Source organism: Ictalurus furcatus, chromosome 2 (assembly GCF_023375685.1).
Source record: "Ictalurus furcatus strain D&B chromosome 2, Billie_1.0, whole genome shotgun sequence".
NCBI lineage: Eukaryota > Metazoa > Chordata > Actinopteri > Siluriformes > Ictaluridae > Ictalurus > Ictalurus furcatus.
The window spans coordinates 11,064,897-11,090,453 of record NC_071256.1 but is presented as its reverse complement, the minus strand read 5'-3'; the positions used below and the strand labels follow the sequence as shown (position 1 = coordinate 11,090,453).

Here is a 25,557-nt window from a genome sequence, read left to right as displayed (position 1 = left end):
TTAAATTACGTGAGATTAAATTAATATTACTGTTTACTATTCTTATGCACCACTTCACTTATTTAAATATACAGTCATAAATGATATATTCAAATAAAAAAACTTGTTCATGTTCATACACATAATCATATATATATATAAACACACACACGTGTATATATATATATGTACACACACAAACACACACACACACACACACATATATATATAATATGTATGTATATGTATGAAAGTTTTATGTTAGGTTTATTAAAAATAAGGAAAACAAAAGATTCTTGTGAAACCCAGGGAGCTGAGACTCATGCTGATGGTGCTGTCTCATTGCAGAGAGTCTTCAGGCTGTTGTCTCATGTTCTTAGTCATCTTTTAACTATGTAGAAAGTGTTCCCTAATACTGTGCATTTAACCACTATGGGATATGTACAGTATGAGTGTAGACAAAAAGGAGTTGTGTGTGTGTGGGAAGTAAACTCACGTCACTCTGCAGGCACATTTTGAGGCAGACTAGTTTGTCAGGACCAAAAAGGCCAAGACTAGGCTGAGACCAGATGTTATTATTATCACAATCTTTGTGCATTGCCCTGTGGTCAAAAAGAGGAGGGCCCTGGACCTATAAACATAGAGCACATTGCAGCTATTATTACAGCTATAGTGTTACAGGTGACACAGTTATAAAATATGTATGAGCTCTTACTACCTGTAATAATATTTTTTATTTTGAAGTGATTTATTATTTTCAATATATAAAAATTAGCAGTACCATGTCTTCTGCCTATAGTTTCAAAGATTGATGAAAGAAGGGATGAGAACACTGAAAGATATATCAACAGGATGCAACGTAAAAAAAATAGCTGTCTTCCTACAATAAGGAGTTTCATTCTTTATTACACGTGTAATAAGGAATAAAATAGATATCCTCATTTGAGCACCTCCACCCACCACTATCACACGTCCCAATGTTATATTTAACTTCAACTAACTGGCAAAAAATCACGTTTAAAAGCCTTTCCTCTAAATCCACAACCATGGATGAAACTGGCCAATTAGAGTGAATGGAATTAATGCAACTCTCTCTCTCTCTCTCTCTCTCTGTCTTTCTTTCTCTCTCTCGCTCGCTCTCTTTCTGTCTCTCTCTCTGTCTTTCTGTCTTTCTGTCTCTCTTGCTCTCTCTTGCTCTCTCTCTCTCTCTCTGACTGTGGGATTCCCAATGGTTGAATACGTATTAATGTACTGCATGCTGGGTATTGTAGTTTTTGCTGCTTTGATGTGTGAAAACAAGCAGACAACACACAAAAAAAAATCATGAATTCTGATAAAATGCTGACACTAAAGCGATACAATCCTGTACACCAGAACACTACATACTGTGAGAAATAATACATAAAATTCAAATTTTATGCCAAAGTTGTCCTTTAATTGCTTCATTACTTCTAATCTTTTTTTTAAATTGATAGTTTCTTCTGAGTTTAAGACTAGCTGTATTGCATGTACTGTATAATTTGTATTAAATAAGAAGCGTGATGAAGATGTAGTACTATAAAGAAAGTACTCACTCCAGGCCTACAGGTGGCGACAGTCTGCCGCAAAACGTTCACAGACCGCCATATAAAACCTAATCAGAAGAAGAAAGCGATACACTCGCTTCTTTATGACGACAGATTCAACAAGGAAAGGGAAATGGCGCTAAAGAGGTGGGGGAGATGTATATATTTTTATATATCTTAATAAATTACATGGATACATGTACGCCATTATTTAAAACAAATGCGTGTTAGGAAATATGTTTTATTACAACAGTTTGGACCGTTGGAGGTTTACAGGCCTAGCATGCTAGCTCTGCTGTTTCCTTTCGTTGTTGCTAGCAAGCTCTGTACACATGCATTAAGGACACTTGTACACGTCTGGTGAGCTAGCTAGCGCATTTACCGCCCTGTTAATCGCGTTAAATGTAGCTGGGTTATCTACCCACCCGTCTAGATCCTTAGACATAGAAACGATGTACTTGTTGGAATCTGCTACCTAGCTGTTTAGAGTGCTAGCATGAGCTAACGGGCTTAATATTTCACACTAGGCTTCGTCCGTCTGTCTGTCTATCAGACAGCTGTAACCATAAGCGTCACTAGTAAGTCTAGCCCGCTATATAGTTTAGCTTTATTATCATCATCATTATCATCATCATCATCATTATTATTAACGAAGACGGGTTTCACTTCGTTGTAGCTGACGTCATTTCCGACCTCAGCGCATTCGACGTACGCAATGACAAAGGGAAAGAAAACCCCGTATGGACCCCCCTTTTGTTAGCAACATGCTAGCCAGCTTCATGTGATTGCATGTTTTCCTCCTTAAAACAGCAAACTATAGAGCCAGTGTTCTAGATGCAACAAGAGAACCTGTCTGAATGCTGATTGAGCCGAAGATAAGACTTGTTTATATACAGTGTAACTCATTTCAAGGGAAATCAATGCTGCGGTGTTTACTGCTGATGCTGTGCTCGGCCATGTTGATGTAACGTCACTCACTCGTAGTTGAGTAGGAATTTTGAGTTGATGGAGGTTTTTTCGGCTTTTTCCTGGTTGGAGACTGTGAGAATGACCAGTTGTGGCCTTTTCAGGCGAAGAACAACATGTATAGACACTAGTAGTAGTGACATTTTTATTGTTGAAAAAGGATCATTCATTTTATATGGGAACGGTTCGTGCCCAGGTCAGATTTTGTTGGGAAATCATACCATGCTGCCCAGACATTCCACCACCCGACAAACACAGATGGTGCCAGGGTTAACACACACTGGTCCGGGGAAAACCCAACAAACGTGTCTGGTGGCGTTGGTTGGCGTCTGTCTGTGCAGCGTGAACTAGGCTTTAAGGATGTACAACAGGAATGTAAGGTGTACATGAACGTATGTTTTGCGTACACATAGACACATAGGGCATTGCTGCAACCAGTTAGAGGTCTTCACTTGTAATTCCTGACCTTCCGAAAAACCGAAGAAACTGCAACTGTGTTCATTATAGACTTTAGACGCACCGTTATAGACTAAATGCGCCATTTTTAGCCTTGGTGACTAACCCTAGTCTTGGTGATTGATTCCTGGGGAAAAAACAGCCCAACTAATCAATAATGACTATTGTTGGCCATTACTATAATTGATTTTTATCAATTTTGTTGGTTAGTTTTTGCAGCCCTAAATTTTTCAAAAAGGTGTTTGGAGACCAAATTTTGTTTTCAAATAAATAATAAAAATTTGTCTTTAGTACAAAGGCCTGAGCTTCACACTGAGAACACTATCTCTACAGTAAAGCGTGGTGGTGGTTGCATCACGTGGTGTGGATGCTTGGTCAGGCTTGAGAGCAAATACAGGGCAGTTCAAGATGAAAACACGTCCCAGTCAGATAGTGGATTTTTGATTTCCATGGGCTGTAAGCCATAATCATCCAGATTAAAACAAAACAAAAAAAAGTCTTGAAATATTTACTTTGTGTAATGAATCTAGAATATATGAAAGTTCCACTTTTTGAATTAAATTACAGAAAAAAATTACTTTCCCACGATATTCAAATTTTTTCAGATGTACCTGTATAGTCTTGTCAGAAAGTATTGGAACGGCAAGCCCAGATCATTTGTTTTTGCTATACACTGAAGACATTTGGATTTGAGATGATGTCTCATAATTTCCCCTTTTTATTTCCTCATATTTATATCTAAATGTGTTAAACAGCTTACTGCAAAAACAAAAGAATTGGCCTTGTCCTTCCAATACTTTCAGAAGGGGCTGTTTTTTTTTCCTTTCTCTCCCGTCTAGCTATATGTTATATGTAACATGAGCAGTAGGTTTATATTAACGTGCTCGTTTGAACACGTTGTCGGTCATTCACAGGACTTAGGAATTTAAGATTAACACTAAATGCAGCCAGTCGATTTTGCTGTATCGAGATGGCTACGAGGACCTTTTGCTCCTGGACTTTTGAATAAAAATCTTCAGCATTAGCAGTGTCTTCCATTTCATGCCAAAACAGTCGAGGAATAAGGAAGTGACAAAGGAAGAGTAAAAGTTGAGATTTTTAAAATTTCCCCCCAGAACTCGTCCTCCAACACTTCGTTCATTCTAGGCAGGACTCTAAATGACGTATAAAGAGCCTGTTGTCGAGTACGTGAACACCTAACAGACACACCACACGGGTTTCTACGTGGTATTTTGTCATTTGATTCGCTAAAATATTGACTTGGACCAAGAGTGGTAAACATTTCTTTGCCAAGTTTTAATGCAATTTTAAACGTGACGTGGCGACCGTGTGAGTGTGAAAGTCCCTCTGATCACATTTCCGTCCCATTCTGATTTGAATGTTTGATGTGAACATTAACTGGACCTCTTGATCTGTATCTCTCTGATATTATGTATTGAGGTGCTGCCACACGATTGGCTGATTAGCTAACCGCATTAGCAAGCTCCAAGTATCATATGTGTGGGATTATGTAAACATACATTATCTCATCATCTTCTTCTCCAGCTTTTTACCCATGCCGACTCAGCTGTCTCAAGACCAGCTTGAGGCAGAAGAGGCTGCAACGGCACAGGGGTCCCATTCCACAGCGCTGGTGTTAACTCGTAGAGAACCTCCTCCGTATGGCTCCCGAAAAGGATGGGTGCCTCGCACTGCTGAGGTACCTTTTTTTAAAAATTTTTTTTTTTAATATGGTTTCGGTTTCCTTGTCAAGGTGATGAGGATGATGATTTTATAACTGTGTTTTCAAAGGACTTTGGTGACGGCGGTGCGTTTCCGGAGATCTACGTGGCTCAGTACCCACTTGAAATGGGCAGAAAGAAGAGAACCTCCAACGCACTCGCCTTACAGGTGGATGCGGAAGGGAAGATCAAGTATGATGCGATTGCTCGTCAGGGACAGGGAAAGGATAAGGTACGTGTCATGTTGAAGTGCCATTAAGTTGGCAGTGGTTTGGGAGTGTAGTTTTTTGGGGGGGTTTCGTCCAAAAAAAAAACAACCTTAAATGTTTTGTACTGTCTTTTCAACAGGTCATATTTAGTAAATATACAGATTTGCTTCCGAAAGACGTGCTTCATGATGATGCTCCCGAGCTGCAGAGACCTGATGGGGAGGCAGTTCAAGAGGTAAGTGAGACTCTCAGAAGGTATTTAAGGTCCAGAATGCCTAGCGGACACTACCCAGCTAAGAAAATCTCGGAATGCCGCACGGCTCCCGCTGTGGAGCGTTGTTCACTCATGATCTGTTGTTTTGTGGAGGCCGCGCTAGATGAGCTGTTGTAGCAGAGGCTCACACACTACACAAGCTTTCACCTGGAAAGATCCTTGATAATGTCCACCTGATCTCTAGATACTGCTTTCTCATGAAAATAAGCAAGCTGGGGCCTGAACAACTAGTTGTAGTGTTGGTTTCTACACATAGCAACTAGCTAGAAACACCCTAGCAACCGTCTGGGATATACCATTGTGTGCAATTGTCGTGGAAATTAGACAACACTTGCAGACTCGTCCTCTGAAGGTTAAAAGGTTTATTACAGAAAGATGGTTAATACAGGATAGAATAAAGCAGGATAGAGTAACGAGAGTGCTGACATAATTCGGTGTACCGATAAGAAGCAGTTTGAGGCAGTTCAAACAGGCTTTGTTTTAGGGTCTTAGAAGATGTCCAGACGAACATTGAACAGAAGAACATGTTTGTGTCTCTGTAAGCAGATAAACATTCTGTACTGATCTCAGTGACATGACATAGCCTTCTTAGGCGTTATCCTCAGATGAGAATGAAACAGAACAAGAACAAAACTATTACAAAGTAAAAAGAGTAATTTCCCTCACACACTTTCCAAAACCTTAGGAACCATCTAAAACACCCTCGCAATGAACTTGCAGCACTCTACCAGCGATCTGGCATAGATAGCAATACCCTTAACTGCATGTGATACCTTAGCAACAACCTAGCAACCATGTGGAATACCACAACGACTACTTTGCGAACCCTAGAAACCACCTAGTAACACCCTGGCGACCACTTGTACTACTTTAGCAACTCCTAGGAATACCATAACTGCCTATCAACACCCTAGCAACCACAAGGAATACCTTAGCAACAGCCTAGCAACCCCTTGGTATAAACGTAATCTCCTGGCATCCCATAGCAACCACCTAGCAACACCCTACCAACCAATAAGAAATGTCCTACCAACAACCTTGCAACACTTTACCGATCAGATGGAATACAATAGCAACCACCTAGCTAAGCCCTAGCAACTTCATTGCTTCACCAAGGAGACTAAAACAACAGAAAAAAAACAACCATCTTTGCTTTGCCATAATGGATTATTGTGTGTAGCTTAATGGCCAAAAGTAACACAATAAAGTGCAAAATACTGAAGTGGTCTTAATACCTTCTGAATACACTGCGAAAGTTTTACACTCGGATGTGTGTTCACTTGCTAGTAGAGCTGCAACAACTAATTGATAATAAGCGATTATGAAAATCGTCATCTCGAATCTCATTATCAATTAGTCGGTCTGCACACGGCACGGGGTGCGTTTACTCACTACGTTACTTCTGTTACGAAAACAAGCTTCGGAGAGTAAATACTAAAGTTGTGTCCCGAATAACGTACTATACACTTGCACTATGCACTGTGTACTCTACCGTCTAATGAAGTTTATAAAGGTAATATCGCCTCAAATGGAACACGAGCGGTTTTTTACTAACCGAAAGTATAATCTGATTCCTAGTTGATGGTGCGCGACGTCATACACACGTAATGTGACACCGCTAGCTTTATCAGATACCCAGAGTCACCGACACTGACTTTCTTCAGTTTACTGTTTGCCAACGTTACCTTTTATAAAAAGTAATGCATAAACACTATTATACAAGTTTATATTATATATTAGTTTATATATGTATTTATGCATTATTTTTTATAGATGCACAAAAAGCACTGAATTAAACTACAGTCCTAAATGAATAATATATATTCTGGTGTGTGTGTGTGTGTGTGTATTGGGTTCTTTTCAGACTTATATAATTGAGCAAACAGTTGTGTAACATTTTAGTCTGAAGTTTATATTTGTAACACTCAGTTTGTGGATTTTATTTTAAATAAACGAAAAAATGGTACTGAAACTTGCCCCGCCCCCTCCCAATCAGATTAATCGGAAAAATAATCAGGAAAATAATCGTTAGTTGCAGCCCTACTTATTAGGTTGCTTAGGCTCAAAGAAATTGCTCAAGCATGCTTTTCTCAAATCCGTGCGGCCAGGACATTGACCTCAGCTTGTTAGACCTGTGCTTTAGTTACGATTATAACCCGTTTTATCACAAGGGAAGAAATTCTAGTGAATTAAATGTAGACATTTTAGAATGTCCTACATGCATAGTATCATCTCAAGGTCAGCAGTAACCTGATTAGAAAGCCAGTTCTTTGGGGCATCAAGTTCTCCTGACAAGAGGTTGTGATTGCCAGAGTAGGGTCTAATAAAGTCTGGTTCCCCTTCATAAGCTGCATAAGAGAGAATTCCTGAATGTATACATAGAATACCTGGAATCATTTTTAATGCAGTGAGTCTTTCCTTATTCTGTCGTTTTTTTTTCCTTGTCTTTTTCCCTGTCTCCTATCTAAGCTCACAGAAAAGACCAGAGCTGCTTTAGACAAGCAGGTATCCCAGAAGATTGCTGCCGCCATGCCTGTACGAGCAGCAGATAAACAGGCCCCGGCACAGTACATCCGGTAAAAGCCGTCAGTCGTATTTTTGTGTATCTGGAGTAATGCGGTCCACACGCTTGCCGTGTTTAACTCGACGTCACTATTTATATATTTCTTTATATTTAATAGGTACACGCCTTCGCAGCAGGGTGTGGCATTTAACTCTGGTGCCAAGCAGAGGGTCATTCGTATGGTGGAGATGCAGAAAGACCCGATGGAGCCACCACGGTTCAAGTACGTTCTATAACGTTTTATTATTTATTTTTTTACTTTCGGTGTGAAAGGTCATGGTTCGCATGCTTTTGTGAGAACCCGTTTTTCATCACTTCAGTCCCCGCGACATATTAATGATCTGTCAACAGACGAAATCTCTGGTATAGCTCCCGTACCCCCAAAATCGTACAGCAGCTTTCATAACCCTAAGACTCAATAAACAAGACTCGCTGGTATAAACAGTTTATCAGGTGCTACGTCTGCATGTCTGTTTACATAGGATTAATAAGAAGATTCCTCGTGGACCCCCGTCTCCTCCTGCTCCAGTCATGCACTCTCCCAGCAGAAAGGTAGGACTCGACCACACCATCCGCTTTACATACTTTTTTTTCTTTCTTTCTTTTTTCTTTTTCTGCAGTTCTTGCATACAGACTCCTGAATTAACTGAGTCGCTTCAATGGCACTTATGCTTCTGTTTCTTTCAGATGACCGTGAAAGAACAACAAGAGTGGAAGATTCCTCCCTGCATTTCCAACTGGAAGAACGCCAAGGTGCCATTAGCGATTTCTTCTAGCTAAAATTCCTCATTTATTTATTTATTTTATTTATTTAAAATCTGTATTTTTGGAATACTGATGTCATAGTTCTTTAAGGCAATTTATAATCTTTTATTTATTTATTTGTTCATTTAAAATCTATTTATTTTTTAATACCGATGTCATAGATCTTTAAAGCAATTTATAATCTGTGTTTTATTTATTATTTTTAAATCTATATATTTTTGAATACCAATGTCATAGCTCTTTAAGGCAATTTATAATCTGTATTTTTATTTATTTATTTGTTTAAAATCTATATTTTTGAATACCAATGTCATAGCTCTTTAAGGCAATTTATAATTTGTTTGTTTATTTATTTTATTTAATTTAAAATCAGGTTGTTTTTTTTGAAGACCGATGTCATAGCTCTTTAAGGCAATATTCTGACAACAAACCAATTTAATGATGTCTTCCTAACCAAGCCGAGTCTGTGAAACTACCAAGCAACTGGGAAGCCTCAGAGGAATGATTCTTCTAACCCAAACTGTTGGGTATAGCAGATAAGGTGGACAAGGAGATCATACAAAATCAATACCCAGAAAATGTACTTTGGTGGTAAATCTGGATTGGCTCGCAGATTATTCGCTGTTAAAAACATTATATAAATGAAATTGAGTTGATTTGAAAACGACATGGTAGAACACTTAAACTTAATTAGGTGTCAGTTTTGTTTTTTCTTACATTTAGATTTTCTTCACAGATCTTCTTCAAAAAGCACTGGCAACTGTAATGTAACCGAGTGCTCCTTTTTATATTTTCGCTCTTTTTTTTTTTTTTTTTTCTTCTTCTTTAAGGGTTACACAATACCACTGGACAAGCGTCTGGCTGCTGATGGAAGAGGTCTTCAGACAGTTCACATCAATGAGAATTTCGCCAAGTTAGCTGAGGCTCTCTACATTGCGGACAGAAAGGTATGCTTTATGTCTGGGGTTTTATTTTTATTCTTTTTTTTTTACGTTTTGATGACCTCTTTTATGGACATCTACTGAATTGAGTGAATCTACTGAATCTAAGTCTCATCGCCAAAATGCATTTTTAGTGTTGGCGGTATAAAATATAGTTTATTAGAGAAAATTTGATAAGTCAAATTTTAGGTAAGTCTTATTTTTTGATAAGTCAAATTTCAGGCTAGCTAGTCAGTTATGTGGCTTTGAACTCGTTCATGTTATGATGCTGTGTGTTGCGTGTAGGCACGAGAGGCAGTGGAGATGCGTGCGCAGGTGGAAAAGAAAATGGCACAAAAGGAAAAGGAGAAAAAGGAGGAGAAGCTCAGGGAACTGGCGAAGATGGCCCGGGACAGGAGAGCGGGCATCAAAGGCCACGGAGACAAAGGTACAAACAGCTACAAGTCGTGTGTGTCTATATATATTAAATATATATAATTTTATAACATAACATCCAACATTTAACTACATGCTGCGTTGGTCCTGTTCGTACCTCCTGAGGATACGAAGCGTTACTGATCAGAAGTAGCAGTGCAGTAGTGTGAATGCAGGTCTGACACATGGCCTTTCCCAGGTGGTGATGACACCGAGGTTAGGGAGCGTGATGATATCCGCCATGACAGGAGGAAGGAGAGGCAGCACGACAGGAATATCTCCAGAGCCGCCCCCGATAAAAGGTACGTTTACCGCTGCACCGGACGTATTGTGGTCCAGCCGCCAAAGCCCTAATATCTCTTGTCCGTGCACTTACGTTTGTTTCCAGATTCTTTATGGTCGCTAACCACTATTTGCATGGTATCGCATTGATCATCTTTTTTGAATGTGTGCCGAATACTTGATCTCTGAAAATGATTCTTGAGTATTCCAGGAAAAGCATTCAGGCTTCTTTCCTAGACGTGTGTAACGTAATTCCGGTCTTCATCTCCCAAGTTAGTGTACGAGATTGGAAGTAGCACTGACATCCGTGTAAATCCATATCTTCCCCAGGTCTAAATTGCAGAGGGACCAGGACCGAGATATCAGTGAGGCGATTGCTCTGGGTCTGCCCAACCCACGTATCTCCAGCGAGGCTCAGTATGATCAGCGCCTCTTTAACCAGAGCAGGGTAATTCATTCTCACCGGTAGTTCATTATATACCTGATCCACAGTTCACTTTAAATAAAAATGGCCTCGTGTGTATGTTTCTCAGGGTATGGACAGTGGATTTGCGGGAGGAGAGGATGAGGTGTATAATGTATACGACCAGCCCTTTGGGAGAGGCAGAGACATGGCACAGAGCATCTACAGGCCCAGCAAGAACACAGGAAAGGATGTGTATGGAGATGACCTGGACACACTCATGCAGAGCACCAGGTACCTTCACATGCCGCTATCATTTCAGTACACCCGCATCATGACTCCACTTGATCAGTTTAGCTTAATAATTGTAGGTACAATAACACGGAAACTAGTCATGTAAAAATAAGTACACCCCATGGAAATTATTGGCCTTTTTATTTATTTATTTATTTATTTATTTATTTATTTAGGAACCTATTTGAACAAGCGAATATTTGATCATCTTTGAAATTGGTTTACTTGAACAAAACCACAAGGAAAATTATCTTTTTTGATAATTTATTCAACAGAAATATCATTAGATATGAGATTCTTCTGTGGAAAAAGTAAGTACACACTTGGCCTCAGTGGCTAGTATTGCCACCTTCTTGTAGGCATTTTGCATAATTGTCCACCAGGCTAGATGGAATTTTTGACCACTCTTCCATGCAATATTCTTTCAGTTGCAAGATGTTTGAGGGTTTTCTTGCATGTACTGCCTGTTTCAAATCCCCCCACAACATTTCAGTGGGATTCAAAGCCGGGCTTTGACTAGGATATTTGCTAGTGTGCTTAGGATCATTATCCTGTTGAAAGGTCCACTTTCGTTTCAACTTCAACTTTCGGACAGATGGCTTCGCATTATCCTCAAGCACTCTTTGATATGATGCAGAATTCATAGTTGAATCGATAAATGCAAGCAGCGAAGTGACCCCAAACCATAACGTTTCCACCACCGTGCTTCACAGATGGTATGAGGTGCTTCTCCTGAAAAGCTGTCTTTGGTCTGCACCAAACATGTCTGTTGTTACTGTGGCCAAACAACTCTATCTTTGATTCGTCTGTCCAGAGAATGTTATTCCAAAAGGCCTGGTCTTTTGCCTGTATGCTCACTGGCAAACTGTAGTCTTGCGAAGTCTTTTTTTCTTGGCACGCCTCCCATGCAGGTCAAATTTGTGCAATCTCTTTCTGATTGTAGAAGCATGCACTTTGACACCAACAGTTGCAAGGCTTATTAGCAGATCCTGTGATGGAATTTTGGGGTTCTTGGAGACTACTTTTTGCATCAGACGGACTGCTCTTGGGTTGAATTCGCTGGGATGGCCAGTCCTGGACAAATTGGCAGTCGTTTGAAATCTGCGCCATTTGTAGTTTATTTTCCTCACAGTGGAATGACCTAGTTCAAATAATTTGAAGATCTTTTGAACTCCCTTGTCAGACCTAGGCACCTGCAACATTTTGTTTCTGTAGGCCTTTCTTTTGATCTTGGCATAATGACACCACACACCTCAATAGCAAAAGGAACACCAGACACTAGATTTAAGAGGTTTATAAATAAGACCAGTTCCACCTGCACTCCCTAAGCAGGTTCTAATCACTACAAAAAGTGTGATTTGATAGTGCAACAACTTTATTAATAGGCATGGTTTCAAAGAGGATCAAATGTTTGCCTGTTTCGCTATGTCAGCGAAAACCATCAATTTCCATGCGGTGTACTTACTTTTTTTCACATGACGGCGGGATATCACAACAAAAACTCACATTCAAATAATGCTGTGCTGTTTCTCTGCTCAGGTTTGTCCCTGACAGGGAGTTTTCCGGTACGGATCATGGACCACGCAGAGATGGACCTGTCCAATTTGAAGAAGATCCTTTTGGTCTGGACAAGTTCTTGGAAGAGGCCAAGCAACATGGTGGCTCCAAAAGGCCATCGACGGCCGGGCGCTCAAAGGACTACGATCATGACAAGAAGCGCAGGAAGGAGTGAGCAGCAAGTCCAGTACCCATTACTTTAGGATTCACACCAGCTTTCAAGCTCAATCCATAGGGAAAGCTTCTTTTAATAATCTTGTCTGGTAATCCTCCATGACAGTAGAAACATGTACCAAATGTCCACCTATATTACTGACTTTGAAGCTGGCTTGTATTCATGCTGTATAAAGGTGATTGGGGGGGCCCTGGTGAAGTTGCCCATTCTCATCATTTCTTAATAAATTTTGTATCATAAAAGTTGTGAAGATTTACCAACCAAGGAAGTTGTACATAACTTGCTTGTGTTCTATATTTTTAACAGCTTACATTTTGTCCATGCATCCAAACAATTCTGATATAACAGATTTCCGTGTTTTTCAATTCCGGCGTTCCCTCGTCTGCCGAAATACTGCAGGGTGTCCTAAAAGTCTCTGTACATAGATACGGAGCGGACTATGTACACCAGCAGCACGTCGGGTGTGCCTTCGTCAGCGGATGTTCGTGTTGTTGACGTCCACTTCTTCTCGGTCGTATGAAGGGCTTGAGACAGCGTCCCGATCCAGCCACGAGAATTATTTCAATACGTTCTTCTTAAACGTTATCGGGGGTGGGGGGGAACTCCTACTATATAGTATATAATAAGTATGAACAATTTTGGAAGATATTTTGCTTAAAAAAAAGTGTTGATTTCCGCTGTGTATGGAGACATTTAGGACACCCTGTGGTGTAGCAAACTAACTACTGCCCTCTTAAATACATACTATCCCTGTTTTCAGAATTTGTCCGAGCAGCACTTTACTTTAAACCTCCACTAAAGTGCATTGTACTATGTATGTGGGCTTCTATTGCTGAATAAATCGGTCATATTCTGTTTTTTCCTCTTCTGTCTGATTACTGCATATCCAAAAAAAACTCCTATCGAGGTGGGCAGGGGGAGCTGTTTTGTCATCTAAAACTTATACAGTGTGTTATACTTTTTTATTACAACCTCTGTCCTTAAATTCAGCAGTTCATAAAAATCTCAAAGGTGGTCACAGTCTAAACAGGGGAAAATAAAGAGGACGGGAATGTAAAGATTTTGATTTACAAAGCAATGATACGATAATCGTTGAACTTGGTCGAGAAAGATAACCGTTAGCGACGCTCGTGCCTTCCTACGTTCACAGGTATATCCGATGAAATCCAGGCACACACAAATCTGTCCTTTATATGTAACTGACAGTAACTAGTCTGCAGATTTTAAAATTATCCTAGGTTAACTAAGTAGCTTATTGTTAATACAGTATTGGTTATTGTAGTTGCATTGTTAGTAAGGCTGTCTTAAAATGATTGGTATTGTTAGATTCTTTCATGCATAAAAACGTTTTTTCTTTTTCTTGCTGTTGACTCATTCAAAATGTTTTTTTAATTTCTTTTTTTCTTCCATACTGAGGACTTCTTTACCTGACGTGTCACGTCCTAGATATAAGTTAACGTCATGCGTGTTAGGAGACAGATCATTGGGCCACCTTATTTATCTTGTATGAGGAAATGAAAGCTGAAATTCTGATCTATCGTGTATCATGTTCATCTTTAGATCTCCAACGTCAGCGTACAGCAAATACAAAAGAATGGGCCTTGCGGTTCCGATACGTTCAGAGTGCGCTGTAAGTTATTCTCGTCTGCTACCTCTAATTTCGCTCCATTTGTAGTGGGTTTGAGGTCTGACCCTATGCTAGTTGAATTCCATATCGTCCCTGTAATCTCCTTTGTCTGGTGTAAAGACTTTCTGAAGGTCGTGTCCGGCTTTCTTCTGGCCCACCACGTTCCTGGACTTATAAGGTGCAGTTTGTGCTTTCAGTTTGTCCTGGACATCACCACTTACCCAGGGCTTGATTGGACATTACAGGACATTTGCTTTTTGGAATGACTTACCACTGTGGTAAAATCTGTATAGTCACTAACGTCCCCGTCTACTGCATCGTAGAAGATCTGCCGCGCTGCAGTTTGCTGATGGCTTCCTCGTTCCATTAATAAGCTGTTTGGGAAAATATTTCATGAGGAGATGAATGAACGTGTGATTGTCCTTTCCAAATGCTGGGTCTGGGGGGAAAAGGATTTGTAACGGTCCTTAAAGTGCAGAATAACCACGGTCACGATTCTGATAAACGAATGTGCTGGTGTTATATGGGCTAGAACTTCTAGCCTGGCTGCTGGAAGACTATTAATGATTTCATATAAGGCGTCCAAAGCATGTGTTCATCTCCCTGAGGCGGAACATAAACAGCTAAACTCCTGAGGTCAGTCTTGATGGTATTTAGCTCTGAATCTGGACTACAGTGTCTGCCGGAGATTCAAGTCAATGGTAAATTATGCAAGTGGCATGCCATGTGTATAATACAAAACATGTATAATACCTATGAAGTGATTAATTTATTCCAAGCCTCTGCTGTTAAGTGTCCTGATATTCACCCCTATAGCATTAAACTCATGGATATGATCAAATACCACAGGATATTTCAATGACGCGTACTTTATAATCACACCATCTTGGTTCTAGCCAATTTAGACTGAGCCAAAGTGTTTCAGTAAAACTGCCTGTGGGGTTTAATATTTCAGCTCTCTAGAACTTACAGCACAACATACAGCAACATGGGTTGAATTCCATTTTTTTAAATTTAATTTTATTTAGTTTTCCATTGCACAGTAATCTCTATCTACAGAAATTCTAAATCATTTGTGGCAGCAGATATTCACAGACATCCATGTGAAATTTGCATAAAACTGTACAAGAAAAGTGGCTACAATGAGAAAAATACTGCAACCCACCGATAACTGTGATACTGAGGACGGGAGATGGAGCGTGAGAGATCTTCGTAACAGAAGTGTATTATATTAAGGTACAATGAGTTGGTGCTTTAAAAAATAAATAAATTATATATATATATAAAACAAAACAAAAAAAGGAAAAAGACAGGAAGTACTGTATATTAGACATCTTGTTTTCAGCAGGGATGTTTTTTTTCTTGGAAAATTACAAAGGGCAAACAATCAACATCCACACGGACAGAATCAGGAACTAAGCAAACTGGAGGTTCAGTCTGAAACCTGGTTTAAGAGGACACACAGCCTGAGAGTGGCTCACGCACTGCACTTATTCTTACTGAACGTTTTAACACAGATTTCTGCTTAAAAAATGAAAGCGGGAACCCGGAACATCGAGATTCTTTTTAAAGGTCAATTATTCTTAAATAATGTTAGCAGATTATACATGACGGTTCCCCCAACTATCATGATCAGTCATATAGTCTCCTGTTTTCCCCCGAACTGGACTTCAGTTTGTGCTAAAACAATTGGTTTAGTCTGAGATGTGCACGTGATCTTGTTCAACGATACCGTTCCCTAACAGAAAATACGTTAAGATGACAAAAACGTATCGCTCAATGGTGGATTAACCATTTGGAGTGAACGTACACACACAAAACTAGTTTGCAAGGACATGTTAATAGAAAATACAATCAACTTAAATAAACAAGATTTATTGAAACTAACTCATTAACTAGCTCAGAAATGCTGAATAAAGTGGGAGGAGTCCATAAGAACATTTTGACGTGTCATCGAATACGGTTTAATGTTTTTTTTTTGTTTTGAGGAAAACATTTTTATCCACACAGGACCAGGACCTCACACAAAATCCACTGACGTCGGGTCCGACTAGAACTGCCAGTGAGAAATAATGGTGGTGAAATAAAAAGTACTAGATAAAGTAAATCTTTGGCATTTAACATATGACATAGGGAAAATGTCTTCGCACCAATTCGTCCGATCGCCTCGCTCTTCGGTTTTACGGTCCCGGATTGTCCGACTACTGATTTATTTACACGATGGCAAAACGTAGGGACGAGAGACGAGAGGAAGACGTTAACGCTCTGGACAGAGAAAAGAAATCTTATGTACAAACATATATAGCAGCAATGTCCTTGCACACAATAAATTAGACTTGAATTAATGTAATCATACTGAAATGACAGTGTAGAGAAAGGAAAAAAAAAACCTTAACAATGCTTTAGATTAGATTGCTTTTGATTCTTTTTTTTTTTAATGAATACCTCCCCATACGTGCACAAACAAATTGAGACAGCTGGTATGGCTTTATTATCGAGATTACGTCTCCATCCCAGTGACGGTTAACTAACTACAGATTGAGAGTCCAGTGGGACGATCCACAGACTACATTACTTTTGTGTCACTGGTTTAATTCCAGCACCGTATTAACCTGTTCCGCTTCAAGACAAACGCTGAACAGGAAGTGTACACCTTGTTTCGTCTGTAGATATATTTACATGACTGACTGTATCCTCCAGACATCAAACATCATTTTTTTTCTTCTTCTTAACACTCAGACCTACAGTACTGCATCCTTTATTTCAGCATTTACTGTATGTGTGTATCTTAAGTGCTTGTCTTTTTCAAACCAAAGATCAATACTTAGTTGAGATTAAGAAAATATACAGAGCTCAGTGCTCTGGAACTATGGAAGAAAATAAATAAAAAAAAATTAAATAATATATAAAATAATCCCACTGACTGGGGACATGGCAAATATTTCTGAAAAGGATTATTCAGTCAAAAACAGAGAGTTGTAGGAAAGCTGTGATGCCAATTTGTATGAGATAAATGTCCAAATATAACATTGTTATGTGTCATTTTCCCCATGTATTAATTTCTCATACCAGCCCCTTTTTTAAAAAAAATCCCAATCAGCCCTTTTCTGCACTGGACGTCTGGGCAACAGATCACATAAAAATACCATCTGAAGAAAAAAAAAAAAAGATATAGATATAGGTATATAATTAGTCAACGCACAATTTCTACAAATCCGTTTTATTCTTTCTAACTTGTTTATAGACTAATTATAAACCCGTTAGAGATGGTACTTTAATGTAAAGTATTATTGTACTGATAGAAACATGAAACAATTCCCAAATGTGAATTGAAATTTAAATCAATGCAAATCCAAAAAAGCTTTTATATTATATATATATATATATATATATATATATATATATATATATATATATATATATATATATATATATATAAATATATATATATATATATAAATAAGTGTGTCTGTGTGTGTGTGTGTATATATATATATGATTATTTCATATTTTTGTTTCTTGTTGAATAATAATAATAAAATCTAATGAAGCACAAATAATCAGAGAAAATGGCTTAAGAGAGACAAAAAAAGGGAAGTAAGGCCAACTCTCAGGTTTGTTAGGTCCATCTCCACCGTGACAGTGACATCACTTCCTGTGAATGGCTAATTCTCAAACCTCCGCCCTCCATATGTGTGCTCCTCTTGTTTCATCACTTGTCAGTCCGAATGAATACGGCTTTGATCAGTTAAGTAGTTTAATATTGAGTTATATAGAATTATGTTTATATGCTATTTTTTCCCCCACTTCCATTTTTTATGTTTAAAAGTTTTTTTTTTACAATGGCTGTTTAGTTCTCTCCCCCCGCCTCCCTTTTTTTTTTTTTTTTTCAAATGTATTGTTTAGCTTCTGAAAGGACAGAGGTGAATAAAGAAATGACAGCATGAATATGAGGAAATGGAAATCCAAGACTCTTGAGATATTTGCCACAGAAGGGCGGGGGTGTAGGTCAGGCAATAATAAACTGACAAAAACTAAAGAAAGAAAGCAGACGCTGGCAAAGTGGGTGTCTTGTCATGTTTAGACATGTGGTCAATCTAACTAATGTGCACACTCACACACACACACCCACACCCACACACACACACACACACACACACACACACACACACACACACACCCACATACACACCCCCACGCACACCCCCACGCACACACCAGATCCAACAGCAGGTCTGAGGTCCACACAGTATTCAACATTTTGCCAGGAAATAAAGAGAGATCTCGGTGGTCCAGAAGAAAAGAGATGGTGGACAAGATGGAGGGAAGGACGAGAGAGAAGATGATGCCCTCTAGGAAAGTGGTTGGTTGAATCCCTTTTGACTTCGGGGCTGGTCTGCAAATCAGAACTGGTACCATTTCTTATCCTTACACTTCAGCATCATCTGCAGGACACACAAGTGGAGATATGAATCAGTGCACAAATAGTACAACAAAGAAACCTGTAGTATGTAAATGATAAGGTAAACAGCATAATCAAAATGGTACAGTAGTAATGGATTGAAACACCACAATAGTTCGGCAAGAAGCTGTAACCTAAAATCAGGCTGGTACCTCGTGGGCATGTTTGGTAAATGAGTCAGCGCTGGCCATCATGGCCGCCGTCCGCTCTTCCACCTCGCTCAGTTTGTGCCCCCTCTCATCCAGTGCTATCCTTGCGCGAGCCAGGTCGCCCACAATACCCGCTGCTGCCCCCTTCATGCCTTCAATGCCCCCTGGTCCAGGGATGTGTTGGGCAAGGCTCCGGGACGCCTTACCTGCCCCAGACTCCCCAACTGAGGACATGGAAAAAGTGATATATCAGCAATCATCAATGTCATTTTCAAAGCAAGCATGTGGCCTGACGATTTGATTACAATAAATAACACTTCTACTTATGGGATAAATTCATACATTTAAAATCTATATCCTGAATTGATATATTTCTGTAAAGCTGCTTTGGGACTGCATTGGGTTACTGATTGGAAGGTTGGGGGTTCAAGCCCCTGCGCTGCCAAGCTGCCACTGTTGGGCCCTTGAGCAAGGCCCTTAACCTTCTCTGCTGTATCATGGCTGACCCTGCACTCTGACCCCAACTTCCTGACATGCTGGGATATGCGAAGAAAAGAATTTCACTGTGTTGTAATGTATATGTGATCAATAAAAATTCATTATACAATTTCATTATGTCCAGTGTTAAAAGCGCTATACAAATAGAACTGAATTCAATTGAATACTCGTCTTTCTTCCTTTCATGGGCGTCCATATCCACCCTTTCTTGTTGCCTGATTTATCAGTCCCCATTCTGTCCCCATGGGGCAGTGGTGGCTTGGCGGTTAAGGCTCTGGGTTACTGATCGGAAGGTCGGGGGTTCACCCCCTGCGCTGCCAAGCTGCCACTGTTGGGCCCTTGGGCAAGGCCCTTACCCCTCTCTACTCCAGTATCATGGCTGACCCTGCGCTCTGACCCCAACTTCCTAACGTGCTGGCGTATACGAAGAAAATAATTTCACTCTGCTGTAATGTACATGTGATTAATAAAGACTCATTATTCAAGATCATAAATTAGTGTATATGTGGAAGAAAGGGAACTCATTCTTACATAGTTCTTCTCGATCCAGTGACTGTGCCCCTCCTCCAAAAAGGCCCTTAAAGAACCCCCTGTTTGGCGCCTCTGGCGTCTCCACTGGAGTGAACAGCTCGCCGAGCATCTCCTGAAACGGAACACGTGGATTTTTTTCTTTCCTTGTTCTAACACGTTTCAGCAATCACAATAAAAGCACCTCGGAACGCGTCATGTTTACAAACCTGCAAGTTCTCACAGACATCCTGGCTGTAGGTTATCCTCTGGATCTCAGTAGGGGAGGTCAGGTACATGGCCTGTCCCAGGTTGGTAAAGCAGAATGTCCTGGCTATCCTCATGTCTGTCAGTGGAAGGTAGTTTACATCCAGCAATGGTCTGAGTCCAGGCAAACTGAAGGTAGAAGAGTACAGTATACACTTTAGAATTGGATTATTCCTGGTGTTAAGTTTCAATTCATTCTGCTCTGGTAAAACCTGTCTGAATAGACTTTAAGAAGATCTGCAGGGTGTACGGGGGCGGTGGGGGGGGGGGGTTGGGTTTGAGCTACAAATTTTGACGTCATTAAAGATTTGACCTTCTCAAGTCTCAAGAACTAAAGTAACATTGTTAACGTGTGGAGTTTTCTCCATCTCTGTGGCAGAAACAATGATGGGCAGATGGGCTGCCCTGATCTCTCTGTCCTTGCTAAACATTTGTGAGTCACTGGGAGATCAGGAGACAGACAAAGTCCAGACAATCGGCATCTGCATGATGCGTCATGTCTCCTCTCATCTGCAGTACCCTGGAGCTTTGCAGGCACTGACTTTGCCAAACAAGACAATGGCAGGAGATACAAGCATGCATACATGATTTTAACATTTGGCTTGCACCAATCCTTCACAGGAGCATAACAGAAGGGCAACACAATGAAAATCAGTACAGTACACCTGTTTTGTTCTGGAAAATGATTTATCTGTGTTATTAAATGTTACCGGTGAAGTAAAAAGTAGAAAGCCAGCTATAGGAATAAGATATTCCTAGTTTGTCAACAAGACACATACACACATGTATACGGCAAGAAAATACCATACAGTGGATATAATAAGTTTACACACCCCTGTTAAAATGGCAGGTAAAAATTTAAACCAAATAATGTCAAAACCTTTTCTACCTTTATTGTGAGATTTTAACCTATTTATTAAAGTGAAAAACAATAACAATAATTTGGGGGGGGGGGGGGAGTGTGCATAAGTGTGCACACCCTTTTATAATTGGGTTTGTGGCAGTGTTCGGAATGAACCAATCACATTCAAACTCATGTTAAATACTAATTAGTATACACCTGCCATCAATTAAAGTGACCGATTAACCCCAGCTGTTCCGATAGGATTTCCTGACATCTTCTTGGTGACATCCAACTAGAAAAGCCATGGGCCACAAAGAGCTTACAAAGCAGATATGGGATCTCATTGCTGAAAAATATCAAGCAGGAAAGGGTTCCAAAAATATTTCTGGGGCATTGGATATACCATGGAACACTAAAGACAATCATCAACAAGTGGAGAAAATATGGCATGGCAGTGACACTATTAAGAACAGGACGTCCCTCTAAAACTGATGAGAAGATCAGGAGAGAACTGGTCAGGGAGGCTGCCAAGAGGACTACAGCAACATTAAAAGAATCGCAGCAAATTTCTGACGAGTACTGGTTGCTCCCTACATGTGACAACAATCTCCTGAATTCTTCATATGTCTGGGTTTTGGGATATGGGCTAGGGTGGAAAGACGGAAGCCTTTTTTAACATAAAAAAGAAATAAATAAACATCCAATCTCCCAAAACCATGTGGAATAATGTTTAATGATCTGATGAGACCAAAGTTGAACTTTTTGTCCATAATACCAAAAGATATGTTTCGCACAACAACAACAAAAAAACCCCAGCACATCACTAAAAGAACACCATCCCCATGGGGAAACATGGTGGTGGCAGCATCATACTTTAGGGCTGCTTTTCTTCAGCTGGAACTGGGGCTTTAATCAGGGTGGAAAGAAATAATGAATAGCTCCAAATACCAGTCAATTCTGGCACCAAACCTTAAGGTTTCCGCTAAAAAGACTCAAGATGAAGAAGATTTTCACCTTTCAGCATGACACCGACGCGAAGCGAACCTCCAGATCAACAAAGGAATGGATTCATCAAAACAAGTTTAAGGTTTCAGAATGGCCCAGCTAGAGTCCAGACCTAAATCCAATCAATAATCTGTGTGGTGATCTGAAGAGGACTGTGCACAGGAGATGCCCAGCCAATCTGACAGAGCTAGAATGCGTTTGCAAGGAAGAATGTCAAGTCAAGATGTGCTAAACTGACTGACTCGTACCCAGATGCTGTGATAAAATCTAAAGGTGTTTCAACTAAGTTTTATTTTAGGGATGTGCACACTTTGCAACCAGTTTATTGTACCTAAAATGATTCTTATTGTTTTTCACTTTAATTAATAGGCTAAAATTTCACAATAAAGGTAGAAAAGGTTCTGACATGATTAATCTTGGTTTCATTTCATTTTTTTTACATTACAAAAACCTGCCATTTTAACAGGGGTGTTAGATCCACCTTTTAGATCCACTGTACATACACTCTACTTCCGTGTCCACTTTAATAGGAACAACTGTACACCTATTATCCAATCAGCCAATCACATGGCAGTTGATGAGAACAATGGCCAGACTGGTTTGAGCTGACCTAAACACTACAGTAACTCAAACCCCCCCTCTTTACATATCTTTTACTCAACTCCTGGATGGAACTTTCTGGAAAGCTTTCTTTCCCCTACCTCATGTGACTGGTTATTTAGAGTTGACAACAACAACCAGCTACTATTTTATCAGATGCACTTGAGTTTTTTGGGTTACATTCCAGAACATTTGCTGGACACACTATCAGAATCTCCTCTGAAGGTGGGATGCACTCGAGGTGCTGCCTATTCTCAAACTGGTGTCCTCCTATTAGCACCTCCTATTAGCATCGTGTTAATGAACTTGATATTTGTCAACGTATTGCAGATACTGCGACTCAGAAATGTGTGCACACCACGGTTAACTTGTTCACCACACAAAGGCTGAGAAAAAGAAGAACAATACATCTGCCTGTCCTTTTCACAAATATTCTGAGCTAGTTTCATGTCTTTTTTTTTTTTTTTTGCATGGATTTTGGGAATTTTTGCCTTAACACAGGAACCATTCCGATCTTACGTTCATGCAACATTTTTGGTTTTGTATTGCGAGATGCCAGTTATGAGAGCTGTTATTCTGACGGAAACATTCAAAACATTTACACGCTTAGGGGAGTGGTCTCTTCCAGGATGATCCCACCCCCCTTCCATAATGCACGCGGAGTCAGTGAATGGTTTGATAAGCATGAAAATGATGGAAATCATAGACTACAGGAGATTTTCAAGAGACACTTTACACAGCGCCACCATCATGAAAGTATATCCTTTGGAAAAATGGTGTTGATCCCTTCAGTACAATTCCAGAGACTTGCAAGATCTATGCCAAGGCAGACCGATGATGTTCTAGTGGCTAGGGTTTTGTACAAACTCTATATAAATGACTTTTTTTCACATGTAAATCTTTACGATCTTTGTGTCAAACTCCGAACACTGCAGTGGAGCCGCATATAGAGACGAATACAAAATACAGATTACACTTATTTTTTTTTTTTTTTTTTTTTAACATTAACTGACCATTGACGAAACAAGCAGTACCAATAAGACCTCTTTCAGAAAAACATACCGCATGCACAGCATACCTGAGGGTCATGATGTGTCCGTTAGCACAGAAGCATGCCACACAGATGCCTGGGCCCGCTTGCACCACGTCTGCCCGGAGCACAAACGATGTCTCTGTGATGTTGTGCTTGAAGATGCAAGTTTGAGAGGGTAGTGAAATCACTTTGGCCTGCTTCTCCGAGCATACCACCATGAACTGGCTCTCATTCAGGTCTTGCGAGGTGGAGGGCGAGACGGACACCGGCCTCCTCCTCCTCACTCTCTCTTTCTCCTCACTGTCGGCGTTCGGTTCGTACCACAACTCTGAGGCGGGTGGGAGCAGTGAGCCTGACCCATCCAGGAACGCCATCCGGATGATGCTTCCTTTTAGTCTAATGAAAGTGCCTGAACAGACAGAAGTTTGATAAGTCTGAAACCATTTCCAAGAAGTGCACCAATGCACAACAACTAGTACTGGAGTCATTATTCAATACTTGTATTTTAATACTTGTTCACCAACTCGAATGAAATTCGATCAAACCACACAAAGACACAAAGTCGTTGTCTTTTAGGAACCGGTTGCCGATATTGACTTGATATTATTACGGTTCCCCTTATTATGTGTCGAGTGATACGTGAAGGTGAAAAGCCTGATGGAATCTTGTTTACAAAATAGTAGTGAAAGAGAAATAGTTCTTTGTAGAAGGCCCAGAACTTTGAACAAGAAGGATGGGTCAAGGTATATAATACAATAAAAAAACAACAACTCACCGCTGGGGGAGACGATGACTGGCTGCAGTAGCCGTTGCTCTCCTGGAGGGGGCATGTTTAGGGAGATAGCAAGGACCGTACCTAAAGAGGTTCCCACCCACAGGGCAGGGCTTAGGGTGCTGTCCATTTTACGCGTGTACGTCTGGAAGAAGTAGAACGACGTTATGGCTTCCCGTGCTTCCTTATCGATGCTGGTCACGCTCGAGCTGCGCGAGCGGCTGAATGAGTTGTCCCTGTTGTCTAGCGGTATGGAACCCCGCGGTGGACATACAGAGAGTAAGACAGTAGGGGGGAAAAAAAACCAAGAAGAAGTAAAGCTCCCATTCCAAAAATGCTTCGTTAAATATCTACTCTAATAGCGATACGTGGATGGGTGAAGCGGGATTATTGCTTTTCATTGGTTATGCTGGAAACTAGATGAGGAAGCCCATATGCACTTTTGCAGTGCATCAGACAAAACTACACCTAAAACCAAGTAAATGGCATCCTGTCGTTGTTTGGAGGTTTTGATCGTGAAAACATCCCGTTGTTCACAAACTGATGTGTGTTTATTCGCTGAATGCATACTGTTGGCACTAATGAGAGCGTGACTGGCATAGAAAAACATCTAAAAAGGGGTGTTTGTACAATTTATTTATTTTGGACAACATTTCCACAAGGCCTGAGGTCAATTTCAGTTGAGTTCAGCTCTTTCAGATTCAATATTCAATATCTGTTTAGACTAGAATACAGCATTTCAGTATTGGGGCATGAGCACGTCAATATGCCTGTCCAGTGCAACAATGACATATTGACGATAATATAAAATCACCGCAGATGGAGTACCACAGTCCAGTCAATTTAATTAATGCCTCGGCGAATCGCATACAAGGATAAACATCCACGGTGACTGCTGTTCTCCAGTGAAGAACTGAATCGTTACGTTTTAGTATAATTAGCTGGACTGACTGAACTTGACCTCAGAATTTCTGTAGATATTTAAAGCTGTGGACATTAAGAAAAGTTGAAAAGACGGTGCATTTGTCAGGAACACTGTGTCCAGCTATGAAGGGGGAGAAAACAACAACAACAACAACAACTTTAATTCTGAATACGGAGTAAGGCGGAATAATCTGGAAGGGTCTGTGACGAATCCATTCAAGAGTTAATACAGAGTGTAATTAACAGATGTTCAGATTTATTTGCACACCGTGTGGCTCAAAACGTCATGATTATTACAGTACAAC

The 25,557-nt window shown here is 40.1% G+C and overlaps 2 protein-coding genes across 4 annotated transcripts in view; one reads left to right on the top strand and one right to left on the bottom strand.

Annotated features, from left to right (window-relative positions):
* The first annotated feature begins 1,582 nt into the window (after positions 1-1,582).
* snw1 (SNW domain containing 1) lies at positions 1,583-13,421 on the top strand. The gene is made up of 14 exons (XM_053647545.1): positions 1,583-1,691; positions 4,512-4,665; positions 4,758-4,919; positions 5,036-5,131; positions 7,640-7,746; positions 7,852-7,956; positions 8,216-8,285; positions 8,421-8,486; positions 9,329-9,445; positions 9,725-9,866; positions 10,053-10,155; positions 10,466-10,583; positions 10,669-10,832; positions 12,372-13,421. Exons 1-14 carry the CDS (start codon positions 1,678-1,680, stop codon positions 12,562-12,564), a joined length of 1,611 nt encoding a protein of 536 aa, XP_053503520.1. The 5' UTR covers positions 1,583-1,677; the 3' UTR covers positions 12,565-13,421.
* Positions 13,422-17,661: 4,240 nt separating this feature from the next.
* Positions 17,662-25,557, bottom strand: part of stxbp5a (syntaxin binding protein 5a (tomosyn)) — a 74,760-nt gene continuing 66,864 nt past the window's right edge. For 2 of the 3 annotated variants that reach the window (XM_053647522.1, XM_053647530.1), the window contains exons 21-26: positions 24,332-24,571; positions 23,602-23,965; positions 20,038-20,203; positions 19,832-19,943; positions 18,806-19,026; positions 17,662-18,636 (exon numbers count right to left, since the gene is read on the bottom strand). In XM_053647522.1, coding sequence (XP_053503497.1) covers positions 18,595-18,636; positions 18,806-19,026; positions 19,832-19,943; positions 20,038-20,203; positions 23,602-23,965; positions 24,332-24,571 — 1,145 coding nt within the window. In that variant the 3' untranslated portion in view covers positions 17,662-18,594. Of the gene's footprint in view, positions 18,637-18,805; positions 19,027-19,831; positions 19,944-20,037; positions 20,204-23,601; positions 23,966-24,331; positions 24,615-25,557 lie in introns of all 3 variants that reach the window. The other variant, XM_053647513.1, reaches the window with a different exon arrangement.

Bases quoted from the DNA above. Each gene is read 5' to 3' on its own strand.
- snw1 (XM_053647545.1), top strand. The intron at 4,666-4,757 runs GTACCTTTTTTT...GTGTTTTCAAAG, and splicing joins GGGTGCCTCGCACTGCTGAG to GACTTTGGTGACGGCGGTGC. The intron at 10,156-10,465 runs GTACGTTTACCG...TATCTTCCCCAG, and splicing joins AGAGCCGCCCCCGATAAAAG to GTCTAAATTGCAGAGGGACC.